Genomic DNA, 25,811 nt, shown 5'->3' with positions numbered 1-25,811 from the left:
CAGGTTTGCTGCAAAATCCTGAATGTGTGGCACAGGGTAGCGGTCCGGTGTCATAGCCTCGTTCAGCCTGCGGTAGTTGCCGCATGGTCTCCAGCCCCCTGTTGCTTTGGGCACCATGTGCAGGGGGGAGGCCCATGGGCTGTCGGACTGCCGTATGATCCCCAATTCCTCCATCTGCTTGAATTCCTCCTTCGCCAGGCGGAGCTTTTCCGGGGGGAGCCTTCATGCGCGGGCGTGGAGGGGTGGTCCCTGGGTCGGAATGTGGTGCTGTACCCCGTGTCTGGGCATGGCTTCCGTGAACTGCAGTACCAGAATTGATGGAAAGTCTGCCAGGATTCTGGTGAATTCGTTGTCCGACAGTGTGATGGAGTCCAGGTGTGGGGCTGGCAACTTGGCTTCGCCCAGGGAGAACGTCTGGAAAGTCTCGGCATGGACCAGTCTTTTCCCTTGCAAGTCGACCAACAGGCTGTGAGCTCGCAAGAAGTCCACCCCCAGGAGTGGTTGGGCCACCGCGGCCAGTGTGAAGTCCCACGTGAATCGGCTCACACCGAACTGCAGCTGCACTGTGCAGGTGCCGTAGGTCCGTGTCGTGCTGCCGTTTGCAGCCCTCAGGGTGGGTCCTGGCCTCCTTTTGCGGGTGTCATACCCCGTCGGGGGCAAGACGCTGATCTCCACTCCGGTGTCGACCAAGAAGTGGCGTCCCGACTGTTTGTCCCAGATGTACAAGAGGCTGTCCTGGTGGGCAGCCGCCATAGTCATCAGCGGCTGCTGGCCCTGGCCCTGGCCCTTGCAGGGCGGGCAACAACGGCGGGCTTTTGTGCCCCACCGCTGGTGGTAGAAACACCACTGTTCACTGGCCTCCTCACTCCTGTCTCTGTGTTGTGTGCGCTCCCCTGCCGGGCCTGGTCTGGTCTGCTGTTGGGCGCGTGGCCTGGTAATCTGACCGACGGACGCCATGCTCTCCCTCTTGGCTTTCCACAGCACGTCTGCCCGGGCCGCCACCTTCTGGGGGTCGCTGAAATCTGCGTCGGCCAGCAGCAGATGTATGTCCTCGGGCAGTCGCTCCAGGAACGCTTGCTCGAAACTGAGGCAGGGCTTGTGTCCGTCAGCCAGGGATAGCATCTCGTTCATCAATGCTGATGGCAGTCTGTCTCCCAAACCGTCCAGGTGAAGCAGGCGGACACCCCGCTCACGCCGTGAGAGGCCAAAGGTCCCAATGAGCAGCGCCTTGAATGCTTCATATTTGCCATCTTCCGGGGGCGACTGTATGAAATCCGCAACCTGGGCGGCCGTCTCCTGGTCAAGGGCGCTCACCACATGGTAGTAACGCGTGGAATCAGAGGATATCTGCCAAATCTGGAACTGGGCTTCTGCTTGGCTAAACCACACGCTTGGTCGCAGCGTCCAGAAAGTCGGCAGTTGTAGCAAAACTGTGTGAACAGATGAAGAGTCGGTCATCTTTGGTCCAAATCCCGTTTGGACCGTCGGGGTCACCAATGTAGCGATGTGCTACACACAGCGCTGAAATAACGACACGCAGTCGGTAAGTCGTTTCGAGACTAGTTTATTCAAACTTCGCGGCGCTGGCATTTAATCCCTCGTGCCCGCCCTCTCCGGGTGGAAATGACGTCAGAGGTGCATTACCAAAGTCTCCCCCCGCGCGCTGGCTATTTGTGAGCCGGTTCGCCTGCGCAGAAAGTGGGTCGCCACAGAACCTTCTTATGTTTAATCTCAGTTCTTAGCTTTCATGATGAAGACTTAAAAACACATTATTTTATTTTGTTGACAAATGAATTATTTATGACTTGCCCCTATGTAATCTTAATTATTCAAATATACATTAATTGTTAATAATAACCAGAAAATTGCACTGTTTGTAATGCTTAATATTTGGTAGAGATTATACATGTTACAGATTATTTCCTAGAAACTGTCATTCACCCTCATGTCATGCACAAAATGAGCTATGTGGAATAAGAATTGGCTTGAAGGTAGGAGGCAGAGGGTTATGGTGGAAGCTTGTTTCTCAGACTCAAGGCCCATGATTACTGGAGTTCCCTAGCCTAGTGGTATTTGTCATCTATATCAATGATTTGGACGAGAATGTACAAGGCATGGGTAGTAAATTTGAAGATGGCACTAAGACAGGTTGGCAGTGAGGATCGTTATCAGATTTTACAAAGGGATCTTGATTAGTTGGGTAGGTAGTCGGAGGAAAGGCAATGCAACTTATTTTGGATTATCTATCTATCTATCTATATATTTATTTAAATCTTACATCCGTCCTACAATATGAGGGAGTAAAAAATCTTTGCGCTATAACTCCATCGCAATGTACAGATATGTGAATTTATAAGTCTAATAGCTTGTGGAAAGAAGCTGTCCCATAGCCTGTTGGTCCTGTATTTAATGCCACGGTACCATTTGCTGGAGGGAAGCAGCTAAACCAGTTTATGGTTGGGGTGACTGATGTCCCCAATAATCTTCCAGGCCTTCTTTAAGAACCTGCTTCTATAAATGTCCTCAATGGAGGGAAGTTCACATCCACAGATGCACCAGGCTGTCCGTACCACTCTCTGCAGTGTCCAGCGATCAAGGTCGGTGCAGTTCCCATACCAGGCGGTGATACAGCCAGTCAGGATGTTCTCAATGGTACCCCTGTAGAAGGTCTTGAGGATTTGGGGGCTCATGACGAACTTCATCAGATGCCAGAGGTGGAAGAGATGCTGTTGTGCTTTTTGGCCACACAGCCAGTGTATACAGTCCAGTTGATATCTTCGGTGATGTGTATACCGCGGAACTTGAAACTACTCACCCTCTCAACTGCAGTCCCATTGATGGTAATCTGGACAAGCCTGTCTCCTTTCCTCCTGTAATCCACAATCAGCTCTTTTGTTTTTTGGACATTGAGGAAGAGGTTTTTCTTGGTACCACTGTGTCAGAGTTAACCTCTCCTCTGTAGGCTGTCTCATTACCGCTAGATATAAGGTTGATCAATATTGTGTCCTCTGCAACTTTGATCAGCAGAATGGAGTTGTGTGTGGCAACACTGTCATGGGTGTAAAAGGATTGGAAGAAGGGACTCAGGTCACAACCCTGGGGGGCACCTGTGTTGAGGATCAGTGGGGCAAAGGTGAGGGAGCCCATCCCTACCACCTGTCGACGATCCAATAGGAAGTCCAGGATCCAGCTGCACAAAGCGGGGTGCAGGCCGAGGTCGCTGAGCTTCCTGTCAGGTCTGGATGGAATTATGGTGTTGAATGCTGAACTGTAGTCCAGGAACAGCATTCTAATGTCTGCATCCCTCTTCTCCAGGTGAGTGAGGATTAATGTAAGGTGTTGCTTTTTGGGAAGATAAATGAGGGTCAGACTTCCATCATGAATGGTAATGCCTTTAGGGAGTTTTGTAGAACAGAGGGAACTAGGAGAAACTAGGTGTCCTGGAAGTGACAGGGTGGTAAAGAAGCCTTTAAAACACAATGGCCTATATCACTCAGACCATTCTGTATCCAAGTTGGGATGTTATGTTGCCATTAATGGAGTATGATGGTGAGGCCACATTTAGATTATTGTGTTCAGTTTTCATCACTCTTCTATAAGATGCCATTAAGCTGGAAAGGGTGCCGAGGAGATTTACAAGGATATTGCCGACTCTTGAGGGACTGAGCTCTGGAGCGAGGTTGAGCAGGTTGGGACTTACTTTCACTGGAGTGTCGGAGAATGAGGGGCGATGTTCTAGAGGAGTATAAAATTATGAGAGGCATTGAAAGGGTGAATGGGAACAATCTTTCACCTATGGTTGGGCAATCAAGAATGGGAGGCATAGGTTTAAGCTGAGAGGGGAGAGCATAGGAACCCAAGGGGCAACTTCTTCCTCCAGAGAATGGTCAGTATATCGAATGAGCTGCTAGAGGAAATGGTTGAGGCAGTATATTAGCAAATTTTAAAAGGTACTTTGACAGATACGTGGATAGGAAAGGATTGGAGGGATGTGGGTTAAATGTGGGCAAATAGGAATACTGTAGATGGAAATCTTAGTTGGCATGGACCAGCTGTGCCGAAGGGCTGTTTCTGTGCTGTATGGCTGTTTGACACTACATGAGGTGACTTGCAAAATATCCAGGAATCATGGAAAAATCTAATTTAAAAAAAACATTAGTTTTTCACTCAAATCTTTGTAAAATTTGAACTATGTGGTGTGACAACATCTACCTGCAGACACTGCAGATGGCACCTCATTGCCATGCTGACTGTTGTGACGTGGGTCAGCTTTTAAACAGCATTATCCATTGGTAACCACAGCACAGCTTTGTACAGAACAATACCACAACTTGAAAGTCTCCCATGGAAAGGAGGGAAAGCAGCTGGTTTTGTAGGAGCTGAGCTGGTGTGAAAGATAGGTAACTTGTTGCTCTTCTGTATAGTTAGGCAGCCCCTACAAACCCCTCACTAATCTCCTAGCAGCTACAAGCTTATCAAGGGACCAATGATCACAGTATCAGCAGAAAGGCATAATATGCTGACGCTGCGAATGTTTTCAGTGGTACTATGGTAAAAAGTGAAGGACAGAAAATGACTGTGGTATTCCCTGTAAGCACAGCATTGATACCCCAGTGTGCATCTTTTACTTTGTGTTATTTTGCTAACTTGCCTCAGGTTTTGCTATATCTTCTCCAATTAGTCATAAATTTAGGTCACTCCTCTTAACAGCCACATTCTGGCAAATAATGCAGAAAAGGCCACTGCATGCTAGATGATATTGTTTAATCTGTGTGTGGTGCTCAGATGAATCACGACTGGAAAATGGCTGGGTAATTTCCAAATGGTTGCTAATAAAACTAGAACTGGTTGCAAATGTGATTTATGAAGTGCAAAACAGTTGCTCCAAATGGGCCAATTTCTAGGTATATGCCTCTTAATAGACAAACTTATTAATAAGTTTTTTTCAATTATTGACTCCTATATTTTTACCTAACTTAACAGGAATAACATTTTCCAAGTCTTTGCTCGTCCTAAGTGCATGGCAGCCAAGGAAAGTACTCTTGGTCCATAGTCTTGTCAGCTCTTCAAGTGAATAACCAAATGTACTTTAAACGTAATGAGGGGGTTTGGTCTCTACAACTCTAGATGCCAGTATTCTTTGAATATTTCTCTTCAACTCCCTACTAATCCTACTGCCAGACAATATTAATTTTGTGCAGTCTAATAATTCACATCTCTGCTAAGAGAAATAGATCCTTCCTGTTCACACAGCTTTACGTTCTTCTAATTATTTACATCTCAGTTAAATCTCCACTTATTCCCTTATGTTCCAAAGAAACCAGCCTGCCTTGACTGTCCCTCCTTATAACCAAAATTCTCCCATTCTAATCTCTTGTGCCAACATTACATCCTTGAGATGCTGTGGGCTAAAGAGCTGAGTTCTCATTACTTTCTTGCTCTCGTATTCTATACCTCAGCTGCGACAGTAAATATTCAGTACATTTTTTTCCATGTGCTTTGCCATTCTAGCTTTGGCAAGGAGGTTCCACTGAAGCAAATAAATGTTTTAATAAGATTATATTCATACCCAATTAACCAAATTAAATGATTTTTTTCCAGTAAGCCACAAACAAAATCTATTCAATTGCTGTTTGCAGGATTATTCTCATGGATGATGCAATGGACTGTCCAATGTCGTTTATGGATTTTTTGTATGCATTCCAGATACAGTTCTACTACTGTGGTAAGTTTCTATCTTTATTGCTTTCTTGTTTCATTTGGGTGAACAAAACAAGCAATTGAATCATGAAACAGTGCTAAGGGCCTGAACAGCTCTCTCTGCATTGTATTGTATTTGAAATTAATAAAATTAGGCAATATATAGTAGTACCCTCTTGAATTTAGAAGTCATCTGATAGTTCACAGCTTATACAACCTATGGTTCCTAACAGAACAATACCTGTCGAATATTCATTGATGTAGGTTGACTCGTTAATTTTAGGACAAGAAACCAATTTGAAGCAGTGATTTGTTGGAAAGTAAATTTTACCTTTGAGTCTGCTTTGAGACTTTAATTTTTTTTAACTTAAATCTATCATCAACCATACGATATGAGACATGAATGTTTACAATTGACTAGTGTAATATTGTTACAAACCTCAAGATGCTTATTATAAATAAATTACTTTTCTAAGTATGCCTTTCTTCTGCAATGGTCTGTAGCTTTTGCAAAAATTGCAGGTTTTCTTCAAAATCAGGTTTAATATCACTGCCATATGTCATGAAGTCTGTTGTTTTGTGGCAGCAGTACATTGTAATACATAATATTTTTTAAAGCTATAAATTACTCAAATAAATAAATAGATAGATAGATAGCTATATCGTGCGAAAAGAGAGCTAAAAATAGTGAGGTCATGTTCATGGGTTCATTGTCCATTCAGAAATCAGACAGTGAAGGGAAAGAAGTTGTTCCTGAAACACTGAGTATGTGTCTTCAGGCTCCTGTACCCTCCCCCTTAATGGTAGTAGTGAGAAGAGGATATGTCCTGGGGGCGGAGGGTGGCTTGATGCTGGAGAGGCTGGTTCCCATGATGGAGCTGGCTGTGTTTACAGCTTTCTGCAGCTTTTTCTGATCCTGTGGGTGCCCACTTCATACCAGACAGTGATGTAACCAGTCAGAATGCTCTCCATTGTACAACTGTAGACATTTGCAAGAGTCTCCTCAAACTCCTAATGAAATGTAGCCACCATCATGCCTTTTTTCTGTGTTACATCAATATATTGGACCCAGGATTGGTCTTCAGAGATGTTGACATCCAGGAACTTGAAGCTGCTTACCCTTTCCCCTGTTGATCCCTCAATGAGGACTGTTGTTTGTTCCCTTGACTTCCTCTTCCTGAAGTTCACAATCGATTCCTTGGTTTTACTGACATTGAATGCAAGGTTGTTTTTGCCACCATACTCCACCATCTGATCTATCGCACTCCTGTACGCCTCCTCGTCACCATCTGAAATTCTGCCAACAATAGCTGTTTGAGCTGTGCCCTGCACTCTGTTGTAGGCGTAGAGAGAGTTGAGGAGTGGGAGAAGCACACATCCTTGAGGTGCACCAGTGTTGATTGTCGGTGAAGTGGAGATGTTATTTCCGGTCCACACAGACTGCAATCTCCCAGTGAGGAAGTCAAGAATCCAGATGCAGTGAGAGGCTCAGAGGTCCAGGTTTTCACATTTGTTGATTAGAACTGAGGGTGCGATTGTGTTGAACACGGAGCTGTAATCAATAAATTACTTACAGGCTGGCATAGGTATTACTATTATCCAGTTGATCCAAGACCGAGTGGAGAGCCAGTGAAATTGCACCTGCTGTAGACCTATTGTGGCGACAACAACAGATAAGAATGTATTTATATGTGAAATATATGTTTTATATGTATGTGTGTGTGTGTGTGTGTGTATATTTTTTTTACGGGTGAGAGAATTGTAGAAAAAGAGAAGTGTTAGAATAAAAGCAAGAAGGCAATAGATCTCTGATGAGAGAATTGACAAAATAAAAGTAATATAAAGGCTTTCATCCAGAACATGCATAATGATTATGAACCTATAAAATAGGAATGATTTAAGTTTTGAACAAAGGAATTATTAATCATAGTATATCAAAGACTCAACAGAAGGTTAACTCCATTTTGAGTCACAAACATGGAAGGTGTGAAAAAGAGGTATTACTTGGAAACTTTGTATCTTCTTATAACCATATAATGATAAAATGAAAGAAGTTAATGTCCTAAAATTGAACCCCCAAGAGATCAACTTTTAAAAAAATTGATTAAGTGTTGAAAAGCATTACCTGAATGAGATATTCATTAAAAAAAACAGGCCCCAGAAAAAATGCAAAATCAAACAGGGTATTTGAAATCTGTGAAGCAAAATGAAAGCACTTAGATAAATATGATGAAGAAAGGCAAGGGGAAGAAAACTAAGCTATAATTTCTTTGGAAACTGTAGAATGTTCAAAATAACTTACAAAGCCAGTGTTTAAAACTTAAAGCATTCCTGTTTTATATGTTCATAATTATTATGTATGTTCAGGATTAAAGACTTCATATTACTTTTATACTTTTATTAATCCATTGTAACACCCAATGGAATCCATCTTCTGCCAAGTCCTTGATATACTATGATGAATAATTCCAGTGTTAACTTAATGCGTTCCTATTTTATAGGCTCATAATAGGTAGTAGGGATAGTATATGAGAGAGAATATGGCAGTATTAGTTTTGAGGATGAATATATAATATTAAATGGATAAATTTAGGAAGCTGATATGTTCTTTCTTTTTACAATATTTTTATTCAGAAGAAAAAAAACAAGATTTACAGAGTGCAACACATAGATCCATTTCAACATAACTTGTGTACATTCATATATTGTAATAAAATTGATCAAAATGTTATAGCATAACACATAAAGGTGTACCACTCTGTAATCAAAAATTTAAACATAAGTCATACATCATAAAAGAAATTTTTTATATAAAAAAAAGTCAACCCGTTAGCAACTACTGAAGCTGATATGTTAACATCAGATTTCAAGGGTAATTCTTCTGGGAATGGAGTTGCAGCTTATGAGAAATAAGCAATACAGTTGTCAAGCATTAAGTTGAAGTATTAAAAGAATTCAAAAAATGTGTCTAATTATGGAAAAAAGATAGGATACCACTGAAGTTATTTAAAACCACATTTGCAAACAGGAAGATAATTAAATTGTTTATTTAATTTATTAGGTTATAGGGAGTTCATGATTACCCCTGCAAGCCAAGTAGGACATCACTTTCCACAAAGGAAGATTTGAAATAGGTAAAAGGTTTGGGTGACACTACTGGCCACTCGCTCAGCGATGTCCAAAATCTAGCTATTTTATCCAGCAAGGGAAGGAGAGAGATAAAATATGTTAATGACTGCCAAGGTGTTCAGGTTATCTGCCTGCTTTTGTTGCTAAGTTCTCAATATGTAAAAATGATTAATTGTACTTTAATTTCCTATATAATTTATGCCCTGATACAAAGTACCTTGGTTTTAAATCTCTAAAATAACCCATTTATAATAGACAATAGACAATAGGTGCAGAAGTAGACCATTCGGCCCTTCGAGCCTGCACCGTCATTTTGAGATCATGGCTGATCAACCACTATCAATACCCGGTTCCTGCCTTGTCCCCATATCCCTTGATTCCCCTATCCATAAGATACCTATCTAGCTCCTTCTTGAAAGCATCCAGAGAATTGGCCTCCACTACCTTCTGAGGCAGTGCATTCCAGACCCCCACAACTCTTTGGGAGAAGAAGTTTTTCCTTAACTCTGTCCTAAATGACCTACCCCTTATTCTCAAACCATGCCCTCTGGTACTGGACTCTCCCAGCATCTGGAACATATTTCCTGCCTCTATCTTGTCCAATCCCTTAATAATCTTATATGTTTCAATCAGATCCCGTCTCAATCTCCTTTATTCCAGCGTGTACAAGCCCAGTCTCTCTAGCCTCTCTGCGTAAGACAGTCCGGACATCCCAGGAATTAACCTCGTGAATCTACGCTGCACTTCCTCTACAGCCAGGGTGTCCTTCCTTAACCCTGGAGACCAAAACTGTACACAATACTCCAGGTGTGGTCTCACCAGGGCTCTGTACAAATGCAAGAGGATTTCCTTGCTCTTGTACTCAACTCCCTTTGTAATAAAGGCCAACATTCCATTAGCCTTCTTCACTGCCTGCTGCACTTGCTCATTCACCTTCAGTGACTGATGAACAAGGACTACTAGATCTCTTTGTATTTCTCCCTTACCTAACTCTACACCGTTCAGATAATAATCTGCCTTCCTGTTCTTACTCCCAAAGTGGATAACCTCACACTTATTCACATTAAACATCATCTGCCAAGTATCTGCCCACTCACCCAGCTTATCCAAGTCACCCTGAATTCTCCTAACATCCTCATCACATGTCACACTGCCACCCAGCTTAGTATCATCAGCAAATTTGCTGATGTTATTTTCAATGCCTTCATCCAAATCGTTGACGTAAATTGTAAACAGCTGTGGTCCCAATACCGAGCCCTGTGGCACCCCACTAGTCACCACCTGCCATTCCGAGAAACACCCATTCACCGCTACCCTTTGCTTTCTATCTGCCAACCAGTTTTCTATCCATGTCAGTGTCTTCCCCCTGATGCCCTGAGCTTTGATTTTACCCACCAGTCTCCTATGTGGGACCTTATCAAATGCCTTCTGAAATCGAGGTACACTACATCCACTGGATCTCCCTTGTCTAACTTCCTGGTTACATCCTCAAAAAACTCCAACAGATTAGTCAAGCATGATTTACCCTTGCTAAATCCATGCTGGCTCGGCCCAATCCTATCACTGCTATCTAGATATGCCACTATTTCATCCTTAATAATGGACTCTAGCATCTTCCCCACCACCGATGTCAGGCTGACAGGTCGATAGTTCTCTGTTTTCTCCCTCCCTCCTTTCTTAAAAAGTGGGATAACATTAGCCATTCTCCAATCCTCAGGAACTGATCCTGAATCTAAGGAACATTGGAAAATGATTACCAATGCATCCGCAATTTCCAGGGCCACCTCCTTTAGTACCCTAGGATGCAGACCATCTGGACCTGGGGATTTGTCAGCCTTCAGTCCCATCAGTCTTCTCAACACCATTTCCTTCCTAATGTCAATCTGTTTCATTTCCTCTGTTACCCTATGTCCTTGGCCCATCCATACATCTGGGAGATTGCTTGTGTCTTCCTTAGTGAAAACAGATCTAAAGTACTCATTAAATTCTTCTGCCATTTCTCTGTTTCCCATAACAATTTCACCTAATTCATTCTTCAAGGGCCCAACGTTGTTCTTAACTATCTTCTTTCTCTTCACATACCTAAAAAAGCTTTTGCTATCTTCCTTTATATTCTTGGCTAGCTTGCATTCGTATCTCATTTTTTCTCCCCGTATTGTCTTTTTAGTTAAGTTCTGTTGTTCCTTAAAAACTTCCCAATCATCTGTCCTCCCACTCACCTTAGCTCTGTCATACTTCCTTTTTTTTAATGCTATGCAATCTCTGACTTCCTTTGTCAACCACTGTGGCCCCTTTTCCCCCCTTTGAATTCTTTCTTCTCTGGGGGATGAACTGATTTTGCACTGATAATGTTGCAAAGTTTTCAATAATTTTTTACTCTGTTTGGAGATGGAGAAGACTCTCTGATAAAATTGTTTCTCTACAATTTTAAATTTTGAATGCCTCATTTTATCTGCGCTGTGTGGGTGTGTGGATCTTTGTATTTGCATGAGAGAGAAGGGCTGGTAAATTAGAGTGGGTGTAAATATGGAGAGAAATATTGCATTCTAGGCCAATTAGCATATATTGTTTTTATCTGGTTCTAGTGCACATTATGGATTTCAGCAACGAGTTGTTGAATTATTCTGTTTGTAATTACACTAGCAAACATAGTATGCACTCAAATGGGTAGCAATCATTTCTCTCCATTTTGCTGCATTTTTCTTGTTCTTTGAAGAACACAATCATTTCCTCCAGCTTTTAATGTACGCCTCAGCACCTGTTCTAAAATTATCTTGTAGCAGTTATTCTTAATTATATTAACCCAGATTCAGATTCTGATGGTGAACAAGGTCATTAGTAGTTTTTTGCATATCCACACTTTCAATAAGCTCTTATACTAATGTTTGCAGTAATGACATTGTGTTATCTCTATCGGGGCTTTGAGGTCCTGTGTGCAGTTTAAGAACATAGCTGATTGAACAGTATAGCACAAGAACATGCCATTCAACCCACGATGTCTCTGACATCCATGATACCAATTTAAACTAATCCCACATGCCTGCAAATGGCCCACATTCCTCTGTTCCCTGCCTGTTTGTGTACTTTTCCAAATGCCTCTTATTATGATATCTGCTGCCACCACCTCCCCTGGCAGCATGATCTGGGAACCTACCACACTCTCTCTAAAATAAGAAGTTGCCTCACGAATCTCCTTTAATCGTTACCCCATCTCACCCTAAATTTAAACCCGACTTTAAACATTTGCCCCTGAGGAAAAAAAGGTTATGTTTGTATTGTGTCATTATATATACTTCCATTGTGTCACAACTCAGTCTCCAATACTCCAGAGAGAACCATCCCAGTTTGTTCAGCCTCTTCTTGTAGCTAATACTTTCTATTCCTAGAAACATAATGGTGAACCTCTTTTGCACCCTCCCCATTTACTTCCTGTAATACAGCAACTGGAACTCCACGCACTCCAATGTGGCTAGACAAAGTTTTGTACAGTTGCAACATGACCTCCCAACTTTATATTCATTGCCCAAGCCAATAAAGGCCAGTAAACTTTATACCTTCTTTACCATTCTATTTACTTATGTTGCTACTTTCAGGGAGCTATGGACTTGCATCCCAAGATCCCTCTGTACATCAGTGCTCCCAAGGTGCCATTTACTGTATAGTTTCCTCTTGCATTTGACCTCCCAAAATGCAGCATCTCACACTTGTCTAGGTTAAACTCCATCTGTCATTTTCTGCCCGTGCTGTATTTCCAACTGATCTATATCCTGCTGCTATATCCTTGGGCAACTTCATTACTGGCTAAAATCTACTGTTTTTTGTGTCATCTGCAAACTTGCCAATCAGTTCACCTACATTTTCATCAGAGTCATTTGCATATTTCATAAATAACAGAGGTTCCAGCACTAATCCAAGCAGAACACGGATTAAAGACCTTTAAATTGGAATCAGAATAGACCTTTTAATCAGAATAACATCCCTCCACCTCTGTGCTCCATCTGCTATGACCAATTCAATTTAGAATCTAATCTGCCAAGTTACCATGGATCCTATGTGCCTTAATCTTCAGGATCATTTTACCATGAGGGACTTTGGGAACGCTTTACTAAAGTCTATGTAGAGAACACTGCCCTACCCTCATGGATGATCTTTGTCAGCTGCTTAAAACAAAAACTCTAATTAAGCCATAGCCACACACAAAGCCATAGTGACTACTCTGAACCTGTCCATGTTTTTCCCTAAGAATCTTCTGCAGTTATTTCCCTACTACTAATGTAAGGGCTACTGGCCTATAATTTACTAGTTTCTACCTACTGCACTTTTCTGGGAACACACCTGTAGTGAAAGAGGTTACAAGATCTGTGTCAAGGCCCCAGCAGTCTCCTCTCTTGCCTCTCTTAATAACCAGAGACCAATCCCATTAGGTCCTGGGGATGCCATAATGTGCTTCAAAGTACCGAGAATCTCTTCCTTCTTGTAATCAATATTCTCAGGAACTTCAGTACATCCTCCCTGATATAAGTAGATCAAGCAACATCATAAAGAGGGAAGGAATTGGGTTGAAACCTGCATCAGTATAGATCTTCCTGCTACATCTTAAGGTATGCTTATCATCATTTTCTTTGTGCCTTCTCTCATTGTACATTCTTATCTTGCTTTGAAGTTACAAAATGGGCTGCTTTTTTTGTCATTTAATATTTTAAGTGCCTTTACCCATCCCACCATCTAACCGGTTATTGATGAGGCATTACAACATTATTTTCTCTCAGTTGTAACTCTAATCTTCTTTCACAATTTAGTTTATCCTCATTTTCTTTTGTCTTATAATTCCTGTGTTTTTCTTTATCTGTACTTAATAAAACCATCATCTGACTTTGAACTAGATCAGCAGCCCTTCATTTTTGAATTCTCCAATGGATTTGTGGAGAAGACAGCTCACCACTACGTTTTCAAGCACAATTAGGCATGGGCATGAAATGCTGGCTATGCCAGTCATGACAAGATTTTTTTAAATGAATAATAAAGTTGTAATTTGGGATAAATATTGAGTGTGGCTATTATGCCAGCAGGGCTACAAACAACATTGGTAAAGAACAATGTAAAAGATCGAGATAATTAGACTCACTGTACGCTTGTTAAATTTATTGACCATATTAAAATACCTGGAGCAATACTGATCAAATGTGCAGCGTCCCAAAGAATGTGATTACAATTGCAATTGCAAAAACCAATGTAATAACTTAAACACAAGCCATCACTGGGTTATAATTGTCTGATTTATGGGCATCACTACATGCAAACAAGTTCCTGTAATATTATTAGCTTTCAAATTTGGCATGTGTTTGTTCCTATGAATGGAAGAACAAGTTTCTTATCTCCTTCCACTTTTAGTAACTGTTCTGTTATATCAGTCATGTGTGCTTTTGGTGTTATTCATTACAATACCATGGATTTATTTTAATAAAATCTATTTATTTTAAGTCTCTTCTTAAAAATTGTAAAGTCTTGGCCCAACTTGTATAGATGTAGTACCGTAGATTCCGGATTTTAAGCCGCTACTTTTTTCCCACATTTTGAACAGCTTTGAACTCTGCGGCCTTTAAAATGGAGCGGCTAATGTATTATTTTTTTTCATGCCGCCGAAAACATTTTGCCTCGTAACAGTAGACCAATAAAATTGATGAGTAGTTCACAGAGGTCCAATGAAATTGTACGATAAATCAAGCGCACTTTCACAATTAAATTATTGTAAATCAGTCATTTGTACTCACCCTCATCAACATGGAAAACACTCGAAGAAAAGCATTGTGCTGCCTTTATGGCAGTTATTTAGTTTATAATATTTTCGCTTAGTAATTCATTTTCTATTTAAAGTTAGAAGAGTTTTAACTATATTTGTTTTCTGTACTACATCGCGGGATGCTATGACGTCACACCCGGTTTCGCCGCGTCTTGTGGGATACCGGTTTGCGATAAACGGGAAGGAGAGGGCATTAGACCCGAGCGAAACGCTGCTTTTAAATGCCGTTTGCAATAAACGGGACGGCGGGGGGGGGGAGCGGCAGAGCGAAAACACTGCTTTTAAGTTAAAGGCGATCAATAACTTTTCCTGGTAGGCTGCAGTATATATATTTTTTACCAGTCGTTAGGAGATATTGGAATGTTGTTCAGTAAAGAAGTATACACAACGTATATTTAAAAGTAGCTGCGTTACGGGCACGGTTCGAAAAAAAGCATTTGCAATATGTATTTGTTTTTGTTACCATATGGATTTAATTAAAAGTTAAAAAATCCTCACGTGTAATATCTTTCTGTGTAAATATCTCATATTACAACGTGGGACACCTGCGGCCGAAAATCCGGTGCGGCCTAAAATCCGGTGCGGCCTTTACAAGTAAAAAATTGATTTTATTTCTAAAATTAGAGCCAGCGGCTTTTAATCAGGTGCGCTCTGTAGTCCGGAATCTACGGTATATTGTTGTTCTGAGGGCAGATTTCAACTCTATATACACAGTGGAATATTTGTGCTTTGAATTACCTTTCATGGTAAGGATTGAAATTGATGAGTTAACTTTTGCTTTCAAATCTTTTTGAGTCTCCCAAATTAGATCCATGCCATGTATGATACAGGTTATCCTTGGGTAACAAATATGTTCCACTTTTATAGGTCCAATATTCAATATTACATCAAAAATACACAAAAGTAACTTAATGTGATAACCATACCTCCACAGTATTGTAACAAGTAACACCAAAAGCACATAAGACTGATAAGAAAGAACAATTACCAAAAGTGGAGAGAGAAAGAGAGAGAAAACAAATTCTGTCATTCATAGGAACAAGCAGATATTATACTTTTGAATTTAATAACATTATGGGAGCGTGTTTGCATATAGGGAATTTTTGTTTTAATCGTGGCATCACTGGCATAGCCTATGCCTACTGGTGTTTGAGGAAATAGTGTGAGCTGTCTTCTCCACAAGCCTATTGAGGAATTGCAGGATGTAAACCAGTGATAATGCAGGACTGCTGATCTATTTCCAAGTTAATTGATGGTGTTTTCTTGGTGGTTTAGGTTATCATTTTGGGATGTTTTAGTAGAGTTATTAAAATGCATGCTGAGGCTAATAAACCAAAGAATCCTGGTTTGCTGTGATATTGAGGCAGACATTTAGAATTAGGGTTGACATGTAGATTGTCTAGAGCAAGTCTCTGTGAAGTTGTTGTATCTCCAAAGTGCTTTGGTATTGAGCAGCACTGACATGATGGATCAATAGGTAGCCCAGTTTCTCTGAATTCAGGTATGGCCTTACAATATACTGTATACATAGATAATTTTAAGTAGGTGTTACGTACCCCGTAACTGGGTCACTTACCAGCAAAGATAGAGAGGTCCGTTGAAGTCTGATGGTACTATTTTTAAAAGTCTTTATTTATAAAGGGGCACAAAAATAAGATTAATACAAACATTCAGATAATATATGTCATCAATACTCAATCTAAAAGCGCGGGTATAATCATAATCATCAATAAGAAATAACTCTATCGTTTGTCTAGGGGTTACTATATTGTCCGATGAAGAAATAAAAGTCAATTGTCATTAAAGATGCAGCTCTTTTGGGTTGTAGAGAGAGACAGTCTTAAACTTGCCCGTGTCTTTTATGAGGCCGATCCGTTGAGTCGGGGGAGTGGGTTCCCCGTTATTAGTTCAAAAATCGTTGTCCGTGGTACCAGCCACCGGCTCCCAGGCAAGGGAACCGAACGCATGTGGCTACCTTCAAATGGCTTCCCGCTATTACAGGATCACTAGCGTTTCTTCTGGTGCGTCTGAGGGGTCGTCTCTACAGCCCCTCTTTTATCTTGACTCGCAGGGTAGTAGATGTCAATCAGGTTGGGGGTGATGCAATCTCTCTCTCAACCAGCCCACTTTGCCCGAGGGCTTGCACGTAGCATAGTCCCCAATCCACGAAGGTGTCTCCAAGAGACAATGGCCAATGTCGCGTTTTTTTGCATCGCCGGGGAACGAGGCATCCTGCACGTCTCTCTCCCATTTCCTGGGTCCTCTGACCCAACCCACTAGTGCTCTTGCGATTCTCACAAAGGCAGGGGCTGCGGGCATAACATAGGTAATTTTATCAAATTATATATGCATATTTGTTTAATAATATCCATAAATATCTTTGGTACAGGGATAATGTTTTAGATCAAATTATTAAATTATCAAGTGAAATATATGCAGAATATATGCATAGCATACATTTAGGAGTTTCAATGTTTACTTTCATTGTAACAGCAAAGTATTCATAGAGCCATACAGCATGAAACAGACCCTTCAGCCCATTGGGTCTGCACAGCCCATAAGCTACTCATTTTTAAAAACTTTAATTTAGCAATACAATGCAGAGTAGGTCCTTACAGTCCTTCCAGTCATGTCGCCCCAGCAACCCCACAACTCCGATTAAGCCTAACCTAATCACAGCACAATTTACAATGACCAATTAACCTTTGGATTGTGGGAGGAGACCGGAGTACCCGGGGAAAACCCATGCATTCCATGAGGGGGCCATACAGACTCCTGCCAGGTAGTGCCAGAATTGAACTCCAAACTCTGGAACACCCCAAGCTGTAAAAGTATTACTCTAACCACTATGCTGCCCCACAACTATGACACCAATCCCATTCTCTTCAAGTCCACCCAGATTCTCCCACTCACTAACACACTAGGGGTAACTTAAAGTGGCCAATCTTTGGCATATTGGAAGAAACCAGAACACCAGGGGAAAATGCGAACTCCACAGAGACAATTGAATCCAGGTCTGCTGTTGCTCTGTTGCGTTACCCAAAATTAAAAAACTCTATTTCTTTATTTCTACGCTCTTCTACGCATAAACACTTTAACTCAACATATTTCAGAATGAGGATTGTAGTCATTTGTTGACCTCTGCTGGATTTGATAAGAAAAACATTCCAGTGGTTGATAAGTTACTTTTTAGAATTGATATGACTGTTAAATCTAGGATAATATTACTTTAATGTGGATCAGATAAAGTTAGGAAACAAATAGGTAGAAAATATTGTTCTAAATAGATAAGTGCTGGAACAATTAATATTCCTAAGTTTTATTAATAATTTGGATACACACAGCACTACAAGCTGATTAGTGTATCCACAGTGGCAGGCTGGTCTTTAGACAGCAATCAGACAAAGGGAAGTTAATAAGCAACTGGAGAAGTTTGAATTAATAAAGGAGGACTGGCAAGAATTTACTTACTTAAGGGTATTGACTAATCTGATTGAATTTTCCAATAATGTAGTTAGTAGAGATTTATGAAGGTAATGCAATATATACCATCTGTATGGATTTTCCATAGGCATTTGACAGACTCCCATACGACAGGCTGATTAGCCAAACTATGGCCCACAGAACAGATGTATCAATGACAATACTTATTAAAAAAATCAGCTAAAGATACAACATTGTGGTAGGCAGTTGTTTTCAGATCAGAGTATGATGGTCATTGTTATCTCTCAAAGGTCAACACCTGAACCAGGTTCCTTTTTAATATCATGTTCTATTTGATATCCATTAATAACTTGGTCATGTTTTTGAGATTAGAGCAAGGAAGAAGATAGTGTTCTGTGCTGAGGCAATTGCTATTTGACTGTATATTACTGACTGTAACTTGTATAAAATTTGCAGATGACATGAAGAGAGGTGGGGGAAACTTTGCTGCATGGCACAAGAGTATAGTACAGGTTGAAAAATGCCATTGGATTTCCAATGGGCTGATGAAATTTACTAGAGAAAGTAATGCTTTGGCAGAAAGAGTGAAGAGAGACTAGATAGATCATAGTTCCAAGGTTATGTAGGAACAAAAGACCTGGAGACATGCATAAATCTTTGAAAGATGCAGGGCATACTGGAGAGACTGGTTAGAATGGCATCCTGAGCTTCTTAAATAAAGGTACAGAGTAAAAAAAAGTAGGGAGACTCCATCAGAATTTTATGATATTTATGGTTATGCCATAACTGGAGCTTAGTGTCCATTTCCAGTCACCTCACTTTAATAAAGATATAAAATCCCTGAAGCAAACACGGAAATGATCCATTAATATGGTTACAGAGATGATGGATAGCCACCAAATGGTTAGACTGGAAAAGCTGGTGGTAATTGTTTCAGAGACAGAAGGCTGAGACGAGATTTGATAGGTCACTAGTTTAGATATGATAAATGGATAGAAGCTGTACCCATTGGTGAATGATTGATGAATTGGGGAAGGAATGCACAAAAGAAATAAGGAAATGCCAAAAAAATATTTTTTGCAAGGAGTGGTTTGCTCATGAATCCATTGCCTGTGGCAGTGGTGAAAACAGAGCCAGTCATGGATTTCAAAAGGAAATTGGATAGATAATTGAGGGAAAATAATTTACAGAGCTACCAAACATTGGAGGTGAATAAATGATTAAAACCAGAATCACTAGTCAGCAGTTAAAGTGCTAACATTGGGATTTATTTCTGGGTATACACATTACAAAAATAATGAAGTTATTTCATCTGTATATGCAACTTCTGCTACAGTCGAAGGACTGACTACATATCTGGTCTCCATGCTGACAAATAGATGTCAAAGCTGAAGTAAAGTTGTACAAACTTACAAGGATTCCACCGGAATGAAGTGATTATAGTTTCTCGGCATTATTGAACAGATTTAAAGCTTCTTTTTGATGCAGAGGAAGACCTGGAGGAAACCTAACAGTTGTTTGGAAATTGTGATTGAATGATCAGGAAACTGCATTCAAATCCATGTAAATTGGATTTTTCTGCCTAATCAGTACATATTTTAATTGTCCGTCCTATTTTCTGTTGAGATCTTACCTGTGAAGTAATTGGACAGGGCGTCTCTCCAGGATCGTCCTCACTCTAATATTAATATTGTGTCTCCCTTATTCTTCCCACACTTAATGATATTGTCAGTGTGCATGATGCCAGTTACTTATAGGCAGAAATTAGATCAGTTCATGGTTTTCATTATTTATTGTGCTGACATACTCTTCAGTGCTGCTTGTCAAAGATATATAGCAGAGAGGTAGAGTTATCAACAAATATTTCTCAATTTTTTAAACCAGAGTTATATCTTCTTTCAGTTTCATCTTTTCAGGAGGAAGTAATCTTAGTCTAGACATCCTGCTGCCACAGCTATTATTCTTCAACCCTTGCAACATGTTATTAAATCTCCCCAGTGTTCCCTCTGGTGCATTCAAGCAATCATGGTGAACAGAACTCTAGCAGTGCCCTTAATTATCTTCTGTATAATTCTAAAATGGCCTTTCTAATTTTGTGTGCTATACCATCTTTCACATATCAAAATTGTTATCTTAATCAGGGTATCTACTACCTGTTATCTTCTGAGATTTGTAGATGTATACAAATATTTCTAACCCACCATTTGGGAAGTTTTTCCTTCCCAAAGGCACCGGCTCTCATTTCTCCATATTGAATCCTATTTCCCACTTTTGTGCCATGTAACTAGTCTATTAATATATTTCTGTAGCCTAGAACTTTCTTCCTCTCTGACAACACAATCCCTATTATTGGCTTAATTCTTATTCCAGTTCATTTATGTGGACACAAACAAATCAAGGACCTAATACTGAGCCCTGAACAGCCTCACTCCATACAACCTCTTGACCCTAGTTAATGATGAACTTTTCTGCCACTGAACTGATTTTTAATTCCAATTTGTCACTCGAGTCAGCGGGCTTCTATTTTCATGATAAATTTAAGAAAAGCCAGATTAAAAACTGTACATTCATCAAAAGCTCCTTGTTACTTTCTTAAAAACGTAAATTAAATATGAACTTCCATATAATTTTGTGCTGATTGCCTTTGGTTGAAGTGTGTCTCCCTCAATAGAATCGGTTCAACAACTTGCCCACTACTGATGTAGTGTAGAATGACCTGCAATATAGTTATAGAATGAACTTGATTCTGATTCTGGGTCACTAGATCCATCCCTTTACCCCGCACTGTGACTTTCTTTGCTGTTTTTTCAGGAGCCTAGGCAGTAGTTTACATGGATCTGGAAAGTGACCCATTTTCAAAAAATATCAGAACTCTTACTATTCAAGATTACTTATTATTTTCATTCGTCAGTACATGGGTGTAAGAGAGAACAAAATGATTGTTACTCTGGATCCGATGCAGCATTGTAAAAAAGACAAGAAGCATAAAGAATGCAATTAAAACACAATAAAAATGATAAAGTAGTGGTGGCTGGGAGAGTGGTAGGCTGGACTAATGCGTAGAGGTGCTGATCAGCCTGACAGCTTCCGAGAAGTTACTGTTTTTGAGTTTGGTGATCATGAGTTGGATACTGCATAGCCTCTTCCCTGATTGAAGTAGGACAAACCATCCTTAAGCAGGGTGGGTGGGATCCTTCATGATAGATCTACAAGGGTGTTGCCTGGATTGGGAAGCATGCCTTATGAGAATAGGTTGAGTGAACTCGGCCTTTTCTCCTTGGAGCAATGGAGGATGAGAGGTGACCTGATAGAGGTGTTCAAGCTAATGAGAGGCATCGATCATGTGGAGAGTCAAAGGCTTTTCCCCAGGACTGAAATGGCTAGCACGAGAGGGCATAGTTTTAAGGTGCTTGGAAGTAGGTACAGAGGAGATGTCAGGGGTAAGTTTTTTTTACTCAGAGAGTGGTGAGTGCGTGGAGTGGGCTGCTGGCAGCGGCGGTAGAGGCAAAAATGATAGGGTTTAAGAGACTCCTGGATGGCTACATGGAGCTTAGGAAAATAGAAGGCTATGGGTAAAGCCTAGGTAGTTCTAAGGTAGGGACGTTCAGCACAGCGTTGTGGGTCGAAGAGCCTGTATTCTGCTGTAGGTTTTCTATGTTTCTATATTACTGACTTTCTCAGGCACCTTTCTGTAACATGTCTCTCTCTATGCTCTCTCTGTTTCTCCTTGCTCTCTCTTTGCCTTTTCTCTCACCTCTCTTTCTCTGCCTTCCTTCCTTCTCCCTCCATACTCTCCCACTCTCTCTGTCCTCTCCCACTCTCTCTCTATTCCTCCTTCTCCCTCCATACTACCCCACTCTCTCTCTATCCTCTCCCACTCTCTTGCTATCCCTCCCTCTCTCTTCATACTCTCCCATTCTCTCTGTCCTCTATCTCCTTTTCTATCCCTCTCCACCTCTCTATTCCTCTCCCTCTCTCACTCCCTCTGTCCCTGTCTATCCCTCATCCTCATCTCTGTCCCTCATCCTCCCTATACCTCCCCTCTCCTTCTCCCTCTCCCTCTTTATCCCTATCCCACATATCAAGTTTGCTCAATCAATGGCAATTTTTGATTTAAGCATCATTCTTGTCACTCAAGCCCCTAATCTCAGTTGACTCTCTCAAAGAAGCACGGGGAGAGAGTATGAACTGTCCTTGTAAATCAGGTGAGATGTTAAGCTCCTGTTGTTCATCTCACATGAAAGTTGAATAGATTGTAAAACTATTTTGAAGAGCAGAGGCATCTTCCTCTCAAAATTTATCCTTCAAAAATTGTTCCAGTCCCAATAACAGATTATCTGGCCACTGATAATTTGGCAGGAATGTATGTATCCCTGCACAATTGTAGGGGTTATAGTCCAAAAGCACTTAATTAACTCAACAATATTTTGAGATATCCTAAATTCATGGAAGTTGCTAAAGTTTCTTCACGTTACACCACTAATTTTAGTTTGAGTGTGATTCAGTTGCTTTGATTAAAAAGGAAGGGGAAACCAGCGAATTGTCGACCTATTGGTCTAACGGCTGTTGTCAAAATATAATATTTAATTAACAGAGGACTGTCTAAACAGTTTGTAAATTTTGTTCTGATTAGAGAGAGTAAGCCTGGAAATGTAGAGGGCATGTCTTTCTAATGAATCTGATGCAAGACTAGAAGCTACAGACATCTAATTGAATGGTAGAACTCTAAAGGAAACTAAATGACCTAGGCCTGTTCCTAACTTAGCTGCTTAATTGGGAATCTTCTAATAGGCCTCAAAGTTAAACTGGATAAGAATAGAAAACATGTTTAATTTTGCCTATTCACATTGGAAAATGAAGTAATCAGGTAAATCATGAAAGCTGTTTAATATATATAACTTAGAGGAGAAAATAAATAATATGGTATCCTTTTCATAAACTAAGATAAGCAGAGAAATATAATCTATTATCCTCCTGATGCTCAATCTTCAGATAAGTCCATATCTTCACTCTTTGAAGTGGTTAAGATCACGTGAAACAAAATTCACTTAGATCTTTTCAACACCTATCATGGACTTTGTACTCCCAAAGTGCTCATAGATATGTTGGCAAACAAAACTTGATATTTACTCATATAAAGATTGAAACATTTTAAAGACTTAAGAAGGAAATCCTGGACTTTGGAAATTGAGATCATAGCTAGCAATTGAAACAAGAGATGTTCAAGAGTATCTTAGATAGGATTGTGCTTTCATAAAGGGTTAATTAGTAGCCCAGTAGTTAAGGGGCTTATTTTATCAAGAATGACACTTGGGTCTTAATTCTAAGCAAAAGAAACTCTTGTGTTTGCTTTGGAATTAAAAGGTATGACAGTAAGCAAACAATGCATAATATTTAAAGAATTGATGTATTTCAACTCTTAGTTACACAATTCACAACAAATGTATAACACTTTTAAAGCAGCTAAAACCAAGTGAGGAGATGATCCGGCCATGGCCAACAGAAAGGTAAAGACAGTATTATCTTAAAAGGAAAATCTTGAAATATTGATGACAGATGAAGAAGTCTCGAGATTGAAAATATTTCAGAATTTCACAAAAGGAAGAACGAGAAACTGAAAAAGAAAGAACTAGAATACAAAAGTCATCCAATGAGAAAGGGTATCAAAAAACTCAGCAAAAATGGCGGCTTCCTTACAGACTGGGAAAGGAGAAATCTCATAAGGTAATACGGAATTGGTAGAAAATTAAACAAATATCTCAAGATGCAGAAACCCTGCGAAGTATTGGTGGTAGAACTCGTGCTACTCACACTCCTCTTTACATCGGCAGCACAGCAATGGAAGCTGTGAGCAGTTTCAAAATCCTGGGAGTGAACATCTCACAAAACCTCTCACAGTCTCAGAACATGCTCTACACAATCAGGAAAGCTCAACAACGCCTCTACTTTCTGAGGAGACCAACAAGAACTGGACTATGCTCATCTGTACTCAAATCGATCTATAGATCCTCAGTAGAAAGTATCCTAACAAATTGCATCATTGCATGGTATGGAAATGCTCTGCGGAGGACGGGCTGGTAGTCAAACCTTTCCAATGTAACACTGGCACCAGCCTACCTGCTATCAAGGACATACTGTATATACAGAAAGGTACCGAAAAAGGGCCAGTAACATCATGAAGCATACCACCTACCATGCTCATGGACTGGTCGTCCCACTTCCATCAGGGAGGAGGCTATGTAGCATCCACGCCAGGACCACCAGACTCAAAAAGAAGATACTATTCCCAAGAAGTACGGCTGATCAACACTTCCACCCACTAACCCACCCCTCCAAGCCCCAACCACCACTACTTTATCATTTCCTGTCAGTCACCTTATGGACAGACACTGCTGTCACTTTATGGACATACAATCAATCTATGTATGTAAACTATCTTATGTATTTATATTTATTGTGCTTTTTATTATTACGTTATCTTACTGTTTTTGTGTCACATTGGACTAGCTTGATGTCAAGTACTAAATTCTAGAACTAAATGATAGCAGGACACTCAACATAACTGGATTTGGCAGGGAGCTTTGGTTTAAGAAACAAATATGTTGTTTTTTTGAGATTATAAGTAGTGGAAAGGATGAGGGTAGACTTGTAGATAAGTTATATATAGATTTTCAGGAAGTCTTTGATAAGGTGTCACTTGAGGTAATGAAACAAAATTGGAAAAATGAGGTGTTGTGGATCATTTTCTGGTGTGGATTTAGATTTGGTTAATGGACAGAAAATATAGCAGGATTAGACGATCATTTTCAGGTTTGTACACTGTGACTACTTTGGTACCACAGGAATCATTGCTTGGGCCCTCACTTTCCACTATCTATATTAATAATTTTAATGAGTGAGGAAGTTTAATGCATCTAAATTTTCTGATGATATTGTAGTGCAAAGCAGCGTTGGTTGTGAGGAGGATGGCTCCAGGATACACGTAAAGTGAAGAAAACAAACTGCTGGAAGAATTCACTGTCCTGACAAAGGGTCTTGGCCCGAAACGTTGACAGTGCTTCTCCCTATAGATGCTGCCTGGCCTGCTGCGTTCCACCAGCATTTTGTGTGTGTTGTTGTTTGAATTTCCAGCATCTACAGATTTCCTCGTGTTTGCTGGAAAAATTCAGTGGGTCAGACAGCATCCAAGGAGGTCAGCATTTTGGGTTGAAACTCTATATCAGGACAGAGTATGTTGAGGGAAGATAGCCAGTATAAAGAGGTAAGGCAGGAGCTGCCAGGTGATAGTGGCTCTAGGTGAAGTGGCAGATGGAACCAGATGTGGGAAGGAATAGGGAAGGTAGAGAGAAAAATAAGTGGGTAAGTGTGGAATGATAGACAGAATCATTTAGGGTTGCAAATCTAGGTAATGAGTATAAGTGGAGGGTGTTGGAGGTTATGGAAAAAGAAAAGATGAACAGAGGCTATGGGTAGACCAGCAGGAGTGAGAAAGGAACACGGGGGGGTGTGGGTTACATGAAAATAGAAAATACAATGTTCATACAACTGGGGTGTAGGCTACCCAGGTGGAATAAGAAATTTTGTTCTTCTAATTTGCTTTTGACTTCACTCTAGCAATGGAGAAGATCAAGAACATGCAAGCTGCTGAGGAAGTGGGAAGGGAGTTGAAATGATGTGCCACCAGAAGTTCAAGATGTCTGTTGTGTACTGAGCACAGTTGACTGCAAAATAGTTGCTT

At 40.5% G+C, this 25,811-nt stretch overlaps 1 protein-coding gene across 3 annotated transcripts in view; it reads left to right on the top strand.

Moving 5' to 3' along the window:
• cstpp1 (centriolar satellite-associated tubulin polyglutamylase complex regulator 1) overlaps window positions 1–25,811 on the top strand; it is a 298,064-nt gene that overhangs the window by 245,649 nt on the left and 26,604 nt on the right. For all 3 annotated transcript variants that reach the window (XM_073049674.1, XM_073049675.1, XM_073049676.1), the window contains one exon: window positions 5,640–5,725. In XM_073049674.1, the coding sequence (XP_072905775.1) occupies window positions 5,640–5,725 (86 nt within the window). The remainder of the gene's footprint in view (window positions 1–5,639; window positions 5,726–25,811) is intronic.

Source organism: Hemitrygon akajei, chromosome 6, assembly GCF_048418815.1.
Source record: "Hemitrygon akajei chromosome 6, sHemAka1.3, whole genome shotgun sequence".
Lineage (NCBI taxonomy): Eukaryota > Metazoa > Chordata > Chondrichthyes > Myliobatiformes > Dasyatidae > Hemitrygon > Hemitrygon akajei.
The sequence above is the reverse complement of the archived record's forward strand: the minus strand, read 5'-3'. Positions and strand labels throughout refer to the sequence as shown.